Source organism: Python bivittatus, unplaced genomic scaffold (genome assembly GCF_059951505.1).
Source record: "Python bivittatus isolate LINGU-HERP-01145 unplaced genomic scaffold, Pbiv_v1 ctg000970_np1212, whole genome shotgun sequence".
NCBI classification, from domain to species: domain Eukaryota; kingdom Metazoa; phylum Chordata; class Lepidosauria; order Squamata; family Pythonidae; genus Python; species Python bivittatus.
In genome coordinates, this window is record NW_028277121.1 from 4504124 (window position 1) to 4517087 (window position 12964).

At 52.9% G+C, this 12964-nt stretch overlaps 2 protein-coding genes across 14 annotated transcripts in view; one reads left to right on the forward strand and one right to left on the reverse strand.

Moving 5' to 3' along the window:
• ADD1 (adducin 1) overlaps positions 1-6562 on the reverse strand; it is a 50161-nt gene extending 43599 nt beyond the window's left edge. For 10 of the 11 annotated variants that reach the window (XM_088131236.1, XM_088131235.1, XM_088131234.1 and 7 more), the window contains exons 1-2: positions 6411-6562; positions 4879-5037 (exon numbers count right to left, since the gene is read on the reverse strand). The gene's annotated coding sequence lies outside the window, so the exon portion shown is untranslated. The remainder of the gene's footprint in view (positions 1-4878; positions 5038-6410) is intronic. The other variant, XM_088131233.1, reaches the window with a different exon arrangement.
• Positions 6563-10742: 4180 nt separating this feature from the next.
• The window catches only part of PPP2R2C (protein phosphatase 2 regulatory subunit Bgamma), a 75229-nt gene continuing 73007 nt past the window's right edge, over positions 10743-12964 (forward strand). Inside the window, exon 1 of one of the 3 annotated variants that reach the window (XM_088131190.1) lies at positions 10743-10982. Coding sequence is in view for 1 of the 3 variants with exons in the window: in XM_088131191.1 (XP_087987317.1) it covers positions 10956-11025 (70 nt within the window). In the remaining 2 variants the exon portion in view is untranslated. Of the gene's footprint in view, positions 11026-12964 lie in introns of all 3 variants that reach the window. The other 2 variants (XM_088131191.1, XM_088131192.1) reach the window with 2 other exon arrangements.

Consider the following 12964-nt stretch of genomic DNA (forward strand, 5'->3'; position numbering starts at 1 on the left):
ATTAACATTTACTTTCAGTAAGAAACTCTCTGAAATACAGTCAAAAAAGCTCCACCCTGAATAAAGGCCAACAGAAGTAATACATTTAAGGGCTTGACAAAAGAAGAGAGAGTTCAACTGAACCAAATACAGATGTATTACACGGATTTATGCAAGACCCATCTCTGATACAACAATTTAAACGTAGGAAAAAGAAAACATTTTATAAAAACAATCATTACAGCCTTTACCCTTTTATGTCTGAAAAAGAAGGCACCCTTGTTCCCTTTGAGAGGATTCTAAATGGAAAAAAAAATCAAAGACTGTCGCAAACATCTTTATCAGTTAATGCTATTTAGAAAATCATACTTGATAGTCTTGATGGAAGGACAAAAGTGTCACATATTTTTAAGATATTTTCCCTAAATTAAGCAGATCATTTATGTTAAGACTGTGTTCAGTTTCCCTCTCTAAATCAAGGGGGCTGGGACTACCCAACTTCCTGCTCCTCTTGGCCTTACATGTTTATATTAAAACAGCTGTTGTCTGCCACACCTCTTATTCAGAAACTTGTTCTTTTCCATGCAAAGCTGTTCTGGTATTTTTAGAAAGTAAAAATGGTGAGACACTACATTGCCGTGCTTCATCGTCTAAGTGGGCCACATTCATAGAAAGAAAATGAAAGCTGGCTGGCGGAGCCAAACTGAAGACACCGAAGGGAGCCCTCGAGGGGCCAGTGCCACCCAGAGCCGAGGCATCCAAAATGCCTCACCTCTCCAATGAGCAGGCTAAAAGGTGGGCCTTCTCCAATTTTAGCCACAAAAGCAGGGGCACATGAAGGCCACCCCCCTTGACTCTAAATAAAAAAACGAATGTGGGTTTTCTCAAAAATAAAGGGTTGTCCCTTTCAAGATGAGCTCAACTCCCCACAGCTATATGGATGGGTTTTTATGCTATTGTCTTGGCAATGATACGCATGAAGAGGTTTTCCTTTGCCTTCTTCCAGGATCCTTTCAACTCCCCATCTAGCCTAGCCTAACTGTGATATTTCCTGCTGGTCTCCTATCCAAGTACTTTGGTTTTCTAGACCAGTCAAGGTCAGGTAGGATTAGCAGGCCAATTAACAGAGCTGTGGCTGCTGGACAGCCTGAGCGAATAAGAAGATGCTGGGAAAGTTGGGTTCATTACATTCGATCGCTTTAAAACTGATTCATTATATAAATAATTGTAGAGAATCAGGGAGATGTGACCATGAGGGAAATAGGTAGGGACTGTTACATAAGCAAAGAGAGCCGAAGCCTTCCTTAAGTCCCGGGGAACGAGATGGTATTCGGAAGAAGGCCAGGCTGGCTCCTCCTAGACTCAGGGGCGGCACAAGAGGCTTCTGATGGCTTGGCACAATAAAGTATGACTCGAGCCTTTCAGAGGAGCTTGTTTCCTGGTCTGGTCTACCCTGAAGGGCTGACAATAAAAGCTTCATGCTGCACAACAGATCTAGGCAGTTTTGAAAAAAAGCACTAGGAGCAACGGCAAAAGCTGTGGTCAGACAACACGAGCTCCTAACAATGAAAAAAGAATCCCTCTTGAAATACGACTGATTATTGCTTTTAATTTTTGCAGCTGCAAGCAGCCATACTTCACTGCACAAGCATGCATTTAAATTAATCTGTTGTGAGTAAGGTTACCACAGGGTGGAAATCCATAAAATCACAACACGGCACCAGTGCTTATATAAACAGAAAGAAGGGGTACAAATTTCACAACAACATGAAGAAGAAAGAGGGAGAAAGAAGGGGGGTGTGAATTTCTGTCCGGGGAGCACTAGCATACACATACTGATTACAAATATGTTGAATTGCAACATGTGTGATTCCATATACCTTTATGTCTACTAGGAAGCTTCCAGACATTTTGAAATGTTCTTGCCTCATTCACATCATTTAAATAGACTTCATAAGTCTTCAGCTTATAACTCTCCTATGTTATCCCTTCTTCAATCTGACAAAAAAATCCATTTTTTTTTCCTTTAAGGGAACAGAATTCACACAACTTGTGACTCTAAGGAAGGAGTAAGAGAAAATGCCTTCCACTGATGGTGATCATACAGGATTTGCAAAAAGAAAAGATGGACTGTCACCTGCCATACTTGAGACGTTTGTATTCCTGCCTGAAAACACCATCCCTCTAGGCAGCGCAGTGTTTAAAAAAAGGAGCAGCATTTGAACAGCAAAAGCCACACCCTGGCTGCAAAGAGAGGATGAAGTCTCCTCAGACAGAACAGAGAAGACACTGCAGCAGAAGCTAACCCCAGAAGTCACATGCCATAAATAAAAGAACCCAACAGAGGAGCAAGAGCCAGTTTGGTGCAGTGGTTAAGGCACTGGACTAGAAACCGGGAGACCATGAGTTCTAGTCCTGCCTTAGGCACAAAGCCATCTGGGTGACCTCAGGCCAGTCACACTCTCTCAGCCTTAGGAAGGAAGCAATGGTAAACCACTGCAGGGAGTCAACACTGACTCGAAGGCGCATGCACACACCCACATGCAGAGGAACAGGCTCAACAGACAAGAACTGTCAGAAGCCAGAATGAGAGGGTATTCTCAGCTCTGCTGGCCCTCAGAAACACTTGTGATGCTTCTGGCAGCATCAGTTCAGACATGGAATCCCTAGGACAGTCAGTCAGGAGTCCGGGCTGCAGGGAAAGCATGAAAAAATCCAGCAGTGCCTGGTTCTAGAATAAGACAACAGGAAAGATGGAATTTCTGGGACTACGCTCTATCCCAGGGGTTGACAAGATGATGCTCATGAAGCCAGGACTTCTGCAGCCACCCTAGATCTTGTTTACAGGCCTTCAAATAAAAAATAGTTTTTAAATATGGCCCCAAATTCACAGGATCACCAAACTGTTTAAAATTTTAGGATTACTACATGAGCGCTCGAGAGCTCTTGAGGCTGATTTCATCAACCTATCGTGCAATTTAAGCAATCTTTTTAAAAACTGGGAATGGGATGCCCGTGCCATTACGCAAAACAATACAGGTCCTGCAAAGTTGTGAGCTCTTTGAATTAATGACTGCTGATGTACAAGAGGCTGTGCTTCAGGTGGTCAGAGAAGATGATATATTTGGTCAAAGTGTGACAAGCTTCATCTGGAGGGTTTTTAAATGAATTTTATGGGGTTGGAGGCAAAAGACAGAAGAGAAGGAGAAAGTGGGAGAGGTACTATGGATGGAAGAAGGCACAAAGATATAGTGAATAGGAGAGATATGTTATTTTGTGTAAGATCCAAATATTTCTTTCAAGTCATTTTTTACAAGAGCATAGCCTGAATACTAAAAAAAGAGCTATCTTCAGAAATATTCAAAATAAAGAAAACAATACACCAGCTACTCAGTGAAGATGGCAAAAAGCTATCAGGTAACAATGAAAAAACAGAACTACTCAACTCCTATTTTTGCTCAGCCTTCTAGAAAAAGAGAGCACACATTCCTTCTGGTCACAGGGTAGAAAGGGGTCTTGGAGGCCTTCTAGTCCAACCCGCTATCCGGTGTGGGATTCCTCAGACCACCCAAGACAGTCCAACCTTTTAAAGAAAACCTCCAGTGATAAAGCAGCCGTGATTCCAGGAGGCAAGCTGTTCTGCTGCTTAATAGCTCCCTTTAAATATGAAGAACAGGCCGAAGGGATAAGACTTTGCCTGAGGTTCACTGAGACCAGGTAGGGAAGTATGACATTTGTTGATTCTAGAATACCATGTTCAGAACACCTCAACCTGTTTCCAGTTTGGAAGATTTAATTCCAGAAACCACTGAACTGCTGCTGGACTAATGTCGTCTCAGAGGAAGTTCAGCGTGTTCCACAGTTCTATGGAACATTCCTGAATTCTCCAAAATGTTCTGTTACAGACAAATTTTGCACATCACTAGAACCGTGCACATCAAATGCTTCTGATTTGATGGGAAATGTTTTGAAATAAACATTTCCCATCAAATCAGAAGCATTTGATGAAATGCATGGGAACATAAACACAGCACTTGTCTGCAGCTTACTAAAGCAGCTGTGTTTTCCCAAGTACTTCTTCCCAAGGAAATCCAACGGATTAGACAGCCCCAGCAGAGACATACTCAAAGAATAACTTGGGCCAGACTGGACCATTGAAAAATCCTGGAGAAAAGGCTTCATAAAATTATAGATGTCTTTATCTTCAAAGAGGAGGGGGGAGGAATCCAGTACACTAATTAATCATCTGACACAAATCTCTGAGAAAGTTCTAGAGCAAATCATTAGAAGCATCAGCAACAATTTAACAATTTAAACTACTGTCAGGAAGATTTTAGTTAATCATTGCTTTATTCTTTGTGTTCTGCTATAACCTTAACATGCATGTGTTTAATTTTTTAAAGAAAGCACGCATTAGAAAGCCATTACTTATTTCAATGTTTTACAGATTAATGCTTTAAAAATGAATTAGTTTAGTTGCTTTATTTATTACCAATATGGAAACTAACTCCAGCTGAATTATTTAGATATTTGTTTTCATGTATTAAAGGAACCACCATCACCAAAAGGCCTTTAAAATGGGCTAATAAAATTTACTTATCATTAGTTTTTAGTCAACAAATATTCCAACAGCCACATATACCTGTAAATTGTTACAAAGGTAAATATTTTTTTAAAAAATTATGTTTCAGATATAAAAATTAAATAGGCAATTGATATAAAAAGTATGTGTCTCACAGCAGCCTGTTTCATTCTTGCTTTGTTATTGGTTCATAGTATATAAAGTTTTGCTACTTTTCCAGTTCTCAAATTATTTCTCAAATTAAAATGAATTACACCAAGAAAGAAGCAGCCCTATATACTTGTGGAAGATGCTATTTCTGTTGAAAACTGAGTTACCTCTTCAGGGATGTCTGAGTTCAAAGGAGGGTCTCGCATAAAATAGTTCTCCAGTTCTTCCTTGATAGCGCTGGAAGAATCAGCACATATCCATGTTTTCCTTTAGTCCCTGAGAACTCCAGCTAAGGTAATTCCACTTAGTTTTTTTCCACAAGCAACCTGATGATAGATAGGAGCTGGTTCATTTTAAATTCACTTAAGAAAATGCGAAAATCAAATTTTTCAATAGGCTGAGTGTCTTTCAAAAGAACATTTGCCCTGCTTCTGCCAATTCTTCTGTGCGTCGGACGACGGAGCATCCCCACCCCGCTCAGGAGATAAATCAAGAAGGCGGGGGGGGGGGCTTCTTCACGCCGGCCGTCCCTCTGCGGACGCCCCATCCGCTACTGCGGCGCTTCGCGGCCCTGGCCAGCCTGAGACGCCCGGGCCTCCCCCGCCGGCCGTTCATCTCGAACCTGCCAGGGCTGAGAAGCGCCGCGCCGCGGGAACACGGGCGCCTTTCTCCCTCTTCTCTGCCCCGTTCCGCACGCGGCTCCGCTAACTTCATTAAAAGGCGGACCGGCACCGCCGCGCCAGTTCCCAGCAGCCGCTGACTTCACGGGGCCGCCGCGGCAGCGCAGCGGGGCACCGCCGGCCACGCACGCGGACCACCGGGCCCGACGCGGCGCAGCCTCCCGTGCGAAGCCACGACCGGCCGCCGCGCGCCGAGGCACGCCGTCCCCCCGCCCGCTCTGCCAGCGCCGGGGAGGCCCGCAGGCCGCCCCGTGCGGGAAGGAGGGGCGCGAGCCACCCTCGGAAGCGGCAACGGCCACAGCGCCTCGAAGGCTCCCAAGCCCTGGGCCGGCTCAGCCGGGCGCCGCGGAGAGCGGCCGCACCGGCGGCGACCTGCCCCGCGGCCGAAAGAGGCCCGCTCCGCTCCGCCGCCGCTCTCGAGCCGTTTTCCGCTGGGCCGGCGATGCGCCCGGAGCGGCGGGGCCCCTCCAGCCGGCGCAGCAAGACCCGCGCCCGCGGGCCGAGCGCCCGGGTCTCCCCCCGGCTCGGCCGCGGGCCCCGCGCCCCGCGCTCTGGCCCGGGGTGGAACGGCGGGGCGGCCGTGGATCGACGCGCCCCCCCAGAGGCCCCTCGGCCTGGGGCTGCGGGCGCCGCTTCTCCGGGCCGGCGGGGGCGTCGCGGCGGGGATCTGCAGGGAGTGACGCCGGGCCGGGCTCCGCTTTCCTCCGCGGGGCCGGGGGAAGAGGGGCCCCTAGCCGGCGGCGGCCCCGCCCGAAGAGCCGCAGGGCGGCCCCTCGCTCCCGCGCGCGGCTCGGCGGCTGCGCCCGAGGGCCTCGAGGTCCTCCCTCCGGGCAAGCGCCGGTCCCCGCCGCGGAACGGCCTCTGCCGCCCCTCCCCGGGCCCCCTCCGAGGCCGACAGACCCGCCGGCGCCCCCTCCGCCCCTCGCCAGGAGAGGAGAGGAGAGCCGAGCCGGGCGCGCCGCGGGGCCTGCCCGCGAAGAGACGCCGCCGCCCCCTCCGGCCCCGGCGCAGCGGCTCACCTGGCGCGGCGGGAGCGGCGAGGCGGCGGCGGCGTCCCAGGCGAGTCGGAGGCTCCGGCGGTCCCGCCCTCCTCCCTCTCCTCCTCCGCCTCCGCGGGCGCGGCTGGCAGGTCTGCAGGCCAAGGAGCGCGGCAGCCATTGGACGGCGCCGCCCGTCCCCCGCCCGCCAGCAAGGAGGCCGCTGATAGGCCGCCCCGCCCCGGGCCCCGCCCTCTCCCGCGGCGGGCTGAGGCGCCGGCGCTCGACTCGGCCCCAGCCCGGCGTCGTCCGGAGGTCCCCTCTTCCCCGGCCCCGCGAGCCGGGCGGCCTACCGGGGGTCCTCTGGGCCCTGCAGGGCGACGCCGTCTCGGGAGGAGCCTCCCCGGCACGGAGCGCAGAGGCCTCCGTCGCCCTGCCCGCGGCCCGCTCCCTCCGGGCGGCCCCTCGGCTCCTCCGCCAGGCCGGCCGGCCGTCCGTGCGCGGGGCGAAAGAGGCCGGTCCGAACGCCCCACCCGGGCCGCGGACGCTGCTGAGCCCCCGAGCAGGAGTCGCCGGGGAGCGAGGAGTCCTCCGCACGCCCTCTTGGAGCATCGCTCGCTCGCTGTCCGCGGGAGCCCCTGCGGTCCACGGAGGAAGCCGCCCGCTCGGGATCAGCCTGGCAAGGCCGCTTCGGCCGGGGCCATCTTGACCTCCGGCAATTGCGGCGGCGGCGGCTTTTTTTTGTTTTTTTGCCCACAGGCGTCACGCTGTCTTTTTGTCTTTTAAAAGGATTTTTATTGAAAGAACAAGGAGTACACAAAGTTACACAACAAGGGAAATAACTGGAAAAAAGAAGCAAAAACATACATGTATTTACATACATTTATTTACAGACATACGTTCTGTCAATACATTTATTCAGTTGTGGCACTGATTGCTTTGTGATCTGCTTTAGAAACTTAGCAGATTGCAAGGTCAATGGCTAGTCTACCTCCGAAATGGGGTATTTCCCCAATTCAGCTTTAAGCAGGGATAAATATGAAGAACCATGGTCAACACAGTATAAATAACCAGATGAAAAATTAAAAGCTGAATAGATTGAATCAAAACTGACTTATGTTTTTAATATCCCATGAAATTGAAGTATGAACTCTATGTATTAAAAAAAATTTTTTTTTTGGTTGGGCTGCAAATACATTCATTAAGTCACAGTCCAGGAATGGATTTCATTTTGAATTAAATTCTATCAGATTTAAGGTATGAAGTTATTTTGGGCATCAAAAATAATCACACAACTTGGTTAACTATTCTTCCAGAAAGGAATATAATATATATAAAAATAATATATAAATAATATAAAATATAAGTATATCTTATATATATATATAAAATATAAGCATATAATATCCTTGCAGCAGTTAGCATGTACAAAGCTACAGTGGTGCTTAAAAGTTTGTGAACCCTTTTGAATTTTCAATATTTCTGCATAAATCTGACCTAAAACGTGATCTGTTCTCCACACAAGTCCTAAAACTAGATAGAGAGAACCCAGTTAAACAAATGAGTCAAAAACATTATACTTGTTCATTTTATTGAGGAAAATGATCCAAAGCTACAGCAAAATTTTCTGCTGTGATACATTGACTGTGCGTAAAGACAGTTGCTTTGCTTTTCTGCTTGGTTTCAAGGCAAATTCACAGCTCAGGAAAAATGGAGTGGGAGAGGATGCTGTAGGGCATGTGGAGCACAAAGCAGAATATCCATTCCCTTTCCCCAGGACCTGATAGACAGTCTTGCTTTTTTCAGTCCTGCTTCTTGCTGTCCAGAATCCAGAATTCCAAAAGCTTCTGCCTTTTCATAAAATTGGTTAGTTGGAAGAGGCGCTACTAGACTCCTGACTTTTTTCCACCCCAGACTAACATGAGTCTCCTCCTACAATGTCTACAGGATTACTGTTCTCCATTAGACAAAATAGCGCTAAAATAACAGCAATATCCTTGTCGTCATTCCCTTGCCTTTCTACCTGAAGGTTCCAGCCTGCTCTAGCCTGGTGGATAGTGCCCCTTTCAGGTTCCTTTGCTCCCAGTTGGACCCCTCCTGCCTGCCTGCCTGCCTGCCTGCCTGCCTGCTTGTTCACACCCAGCCCACTGGCTTTCAGTCTCCTCTTCAGAGACTCTTTCTGCCTTGTCTTTGCAGAGTTTAACAAAAAAGTTTTTCCATGTAAAAACTTAGAAGGAGGGTATTTCTTCATCCTTCCCCTCCAAATAGTTGCAAAAAGTCATCTTGGCCACTAGATGAAAAGAAAATTCAGGAAAAATCAACATTTTCCCCAAAATGCACGGAAATAAAGAGTTTGGAGCACTCAGATTACATTTCTGAAAATAAGGAATGTTGGAATTAGGCACATCCAGCAAAGAATAAGATAAAACAAAAATAGACAACATACAACACAACTTCAGCTGCTAGGCCTCCATTCAGCGGACTTCAGATGCAATAGACAAAAATTTGGTTCGGGCATTACCCGAAGAACATAAAGATTGAGTGTATAACTATGCAAAAGATGTTAACTGACATAAATGTTTGGAGTTAACAGACATCCCTCCCCTCCAAGTGAAGTTTTGTCCTTTGTCCTACGCCGGCCAGCTATGCTACTCGGCTCTCAGCAGCGCTGGGCCAGGAAGGCTGGAAGCGTGTAAGTGGAGGCTAAGCGAGCGCAGCTCTCAAACGCTGGCTCTGCAGGGCTGCCTAAACCCGGCCTGAGGCAGCGTGGAGAAAACCTTCGAGCTCCTACGCAAGGAAGAGCTGTGGAGAGTTCCGAAAAGGGGGGGTGAGGTTTCACTCCCAAACCGTCCCTTTCAAGAACCCAGGAGATACATGGTTTTAGCCTTAGTCAGCCTGCTTGGAATTATGACAGCCAAGGTAAACCTATCCGTGCCTAAACGGAAAGCAGCTCTCTCGAGTTTCTCTTCGCCATGAAAGAGAATTGCAGCCTAGAGGTGTGTATACTTACACCATGGGTGTGCAAAAACGGAGAAGAGAGAGCCACTGGAAAAATCTTCATCTTGCAAACTACTTAAGACTAAACATTTCAAACTACAACTTATGAAAGTATCCACCAATCTGCGTGCAAACTTTCTTGAATACAATGAAGAGGGTGCTACGAAGAAGACTCTGCTGGAAGGAGGGACTTATGCTGTGCTCAGGGGGAAGAGCTGGTGCAGCTGGCAAGCAGGGAAGACAGGGAAGCCCCGTGCCTGGCTTGGAGGAGAGCAGGAGCCCTGGCATGTTTGTTTCTGGCTCCTCTTTATCTATCTGGAGCACGAGCTGAGCTAAAGCGGAGAGGAGACGTGTCCTACTGAACAGGTTCAGGGAAAACGGCCGGCAGGAAAGGCAGAGAGAGGGCCTGGAGGCAGCTCCTTCCGAGAGGCTTGCAGGATGGCGGGGCAGTGGCAGTTGGCTCCGGATCTCACAAAATCTGAATATCCGGGCTGCCCTTGAAATAAGCTCGGTTCTCCCTTGCACAACAAGCTCGCGGCAGCCTAGGCCTGTCCCCGGTGCCCCCACGGAGCACCTGGCCAAGGCCGCTCTGCTCTGGGGGTCCTCCCTTCTCAAGCAGCAGGGAGGGGAAAGGGGGCCAGCCTAGCCGCCCCGGTGCCACCCGTGACCTCGTCCTTCCAACCCAGCAAAAGTTTGGAAAGAGACGTGGGGCTCAGCAGGAGGAGCCTCCGCAGACAAAACGGAGTGGGCCAAGCGGGCGCGGGACATAAGCTGCCCCCCCGGGGAGGGGGGGAGGGAGGCTGTATTTTCCCCCATCGCAGCATCAGTCACGCACATGGGTTAGTCAGCTGTCCTTTCAACGTCTGTCTTACAACCACTCGGAGCCCAGCCCGGCATGTCCCGCAGGGAACGCCAGGCCCCAGCCCGGTGGCGGGGGGGGGGGGCTGCGCGCGCACTTCTTAGTCGGGGGCAGAGAGCAGGAGCCGTGCCGGCCGTTCTCGTTCTCCGTTTTCCAACTTGAACTCTCCTCGGAGCTCCTCTGGGTTTCCGGCCCGGCGACTGTGCCGGGGACCCCGGGGCCACGCGAGAGGGCGCTCCCGGAGAGAAGGGCCGCCCGCCGCGCTTTTGGGGCAGCTGTGCGGGGGCGCGCGAGCTGCCGATCCCCCCGCTCCTCCTCCTCCTCCTGCTGCTGCTGCTGCTGTTCCCCTGGGGGCTAAGCGGGGGGGCGGGGAGAAGAGCCGTTCCCGCCTCCCGCTCCCCGGCGCTGGGCCTCGCCCCTCCGGCGCGGCGCCCCTCGGGCCGGTTTAGGGCGGCGTCCTCGGCCCCAGCGGCGCCCCGGCTCGTCGGCCGCGGGCCGGATCCTCGCGCGCAGCTGCAGCCTCCGCGCAGCCGCGCCGGGGGGCGGGCGGGGGCGGGGCCTGCTCGCCGCCGCAGCCCCGCCCGCCGCCCTCCCCTCCCCGCTCCGCCCGTGGAGCGGGCCCGCGGCCCTCCGCGGAAGGCCGCGCGATGGCAGGGCGGGCGGCGCTCCTCCCCGGCCTGCGCGGGGCCCGTCCGTCCGCCGGCTGCCGGCGCTGAGCGATCGCGTGGTCAATGGGCGAGGACGCGGACGCCCCGAAGGTTAGCCAGGGCTTTCTGCGGGACCGCGACTATGTGACCGAAGGTAACGCGCTCCTCGTCCCGGCTGCGGCGCGAGGGCGGCGGGAGCGGGGACGGGGCGCGCGCTCCGGGGGCCCCGCCGGGCGACCCGCCCGCCGCCTCGGAGCAGGCAGGGCCCGCCGCGGCAGCCGTTGGCTCTGCGGCGCCCTTCCGAGCGGCGGGCAGGCGCCCCGCGGGGTCTGCCGCCGGCCCGCGACGGGCCTCCTGCCGCAGGGCGCAGCGGTCGCAGAAGCAGGTGGGCTCCGGCTCGGCCCGCAGGAGCGGCGGGGAGGAGGGGTCGGCGCGCGGGTTCGCTCGGGGGTCCCTGCCGCAGCGCTGCTGCGCCGTCTCCTGTCCGCCGTTATTCCGCGCAGAGACGGGAAACGCAGGCGGCGGCTGAGGCCATTTGTCTGCGGGAGACGCGCGGGCGGGATCCTGCCGCGCGCCCCTTTGGTGGGCGGCTGGGCCGGGGGCGGGTGACTGAACCGGGCCGGGCCCCGTTAGCGGCGGTGAGGGGGGGACGGTGCGACCGACTGGCGGCTGCGCCGTTTTCACCTCCGGAAAGTGGCGTCGCCAGTAACTCCTTTGGACTGACCGAGCGTCCTGCTAATTCACGCTGTGGAGATGACGCCCGTTTAAGAGCGTCTCTGGAGCCTCCCGCCGGCAGCGCAGCTCGCAAAGCGCGCGCGCCGGTCCCGGCTTTCTCCCGGAGCCCCGCGGCGGCGTCCAGCCCGCGGCGTCCCGCGTTCCCGCCAGAGGCTTCCTTGGAGGCAACCGGTGGGGAACGGGCCGGCCTTGCCGCGTTAAAAGTGGGCTTACGAGGACCCCCCCGCGCCTGCCTGCTTTTCATGTGACTCTGACTGATGGGCGAATAGGCACGTGGACAGCCTGCAAACGCGTTCGCAAAGTTTCGTGAGCCCGTTAGGAGTTTGGCCGCGGTCCAGGCGGGGAAGAGAAGGCGCCGCATTCCCCTCCCCGCTCCTCTCCCCGCGGCCGAGCGCTTCCTGGCACCTTCCAGAATCTTCTCAGCAGTCCGCCCCGATGAGGCTCCGCGCGGGCCTCCGGTTCCCTCCCTTGTCCGGGAGCCGGTCACGCTGGTTCCTGCGGCCAGCCTCGTCGGTTTCGGAGCTCGGTTCCGGGAAACCGCGGCCCGTGCCCAGGCCCTGGGGAATCGCTGCGGCAGGCAGGCGCCTGATTCTTGGCTTCCCTCACGGTTCTCTGTGTGTGGCATTTTCGGCATCCCTCTCAATAATACTGCACTGCTTTTTTTCTCTCTAGAGCCGTTAAAGCACCACGCTTGGTGAACTCTGGATGACATTCCAATGCTGCTTATTAATACTACGATGGGCAATTATAAATGCATGGCTAAATAAGTAAATGGGTAACAGGATTAAAGCCTCACCTGTATTTCCATCGGTATGGGGTAACAGTTTTTTGGCAGTTTCCCATATGCGGATTGTAGTTCATAACAACCACAAAAAGGATGAGTTGAAAAGGCAGGCTGGGGCTCCGCAAAAACGGCCGCTGGATATAAGGCTGTGCTCAGCACATCAGCGGCTCTCTCAGAAACGTCCTGCTGGGGTTTGCGGTTAGTCCTGCCTCTGAGATGATGTGTACAGTTGAAACAGGATTCAGGATGGCTCCAAGTAGAATGAAGGAAAATGAGATGTGCTCATTGGCTGTCGTCCCATTTGAGTTTGTGGAAGTGTGAAAAGACAGGCCGCGTGTCTAATACTTGAGGGTGTGCATGAAATGAACCGCCCATTCATTTCTAAGCTCAGGAAAAAACCACTCCCTTGGGACGTTCCTGACAGGGCAAAGCATGAGGGTTCCAGGTGGAGGACAGGCCCGCCCCTTTTAGAAAGGTAAAAGCATAGCGGTGGTTTTAAAGGAACAAGCTAGGAAGTTGGCTCCCTAGTCTGCTGCTTAGGGTGGCAAGTTTTTGTGTGAATGCGTTGGTCTTT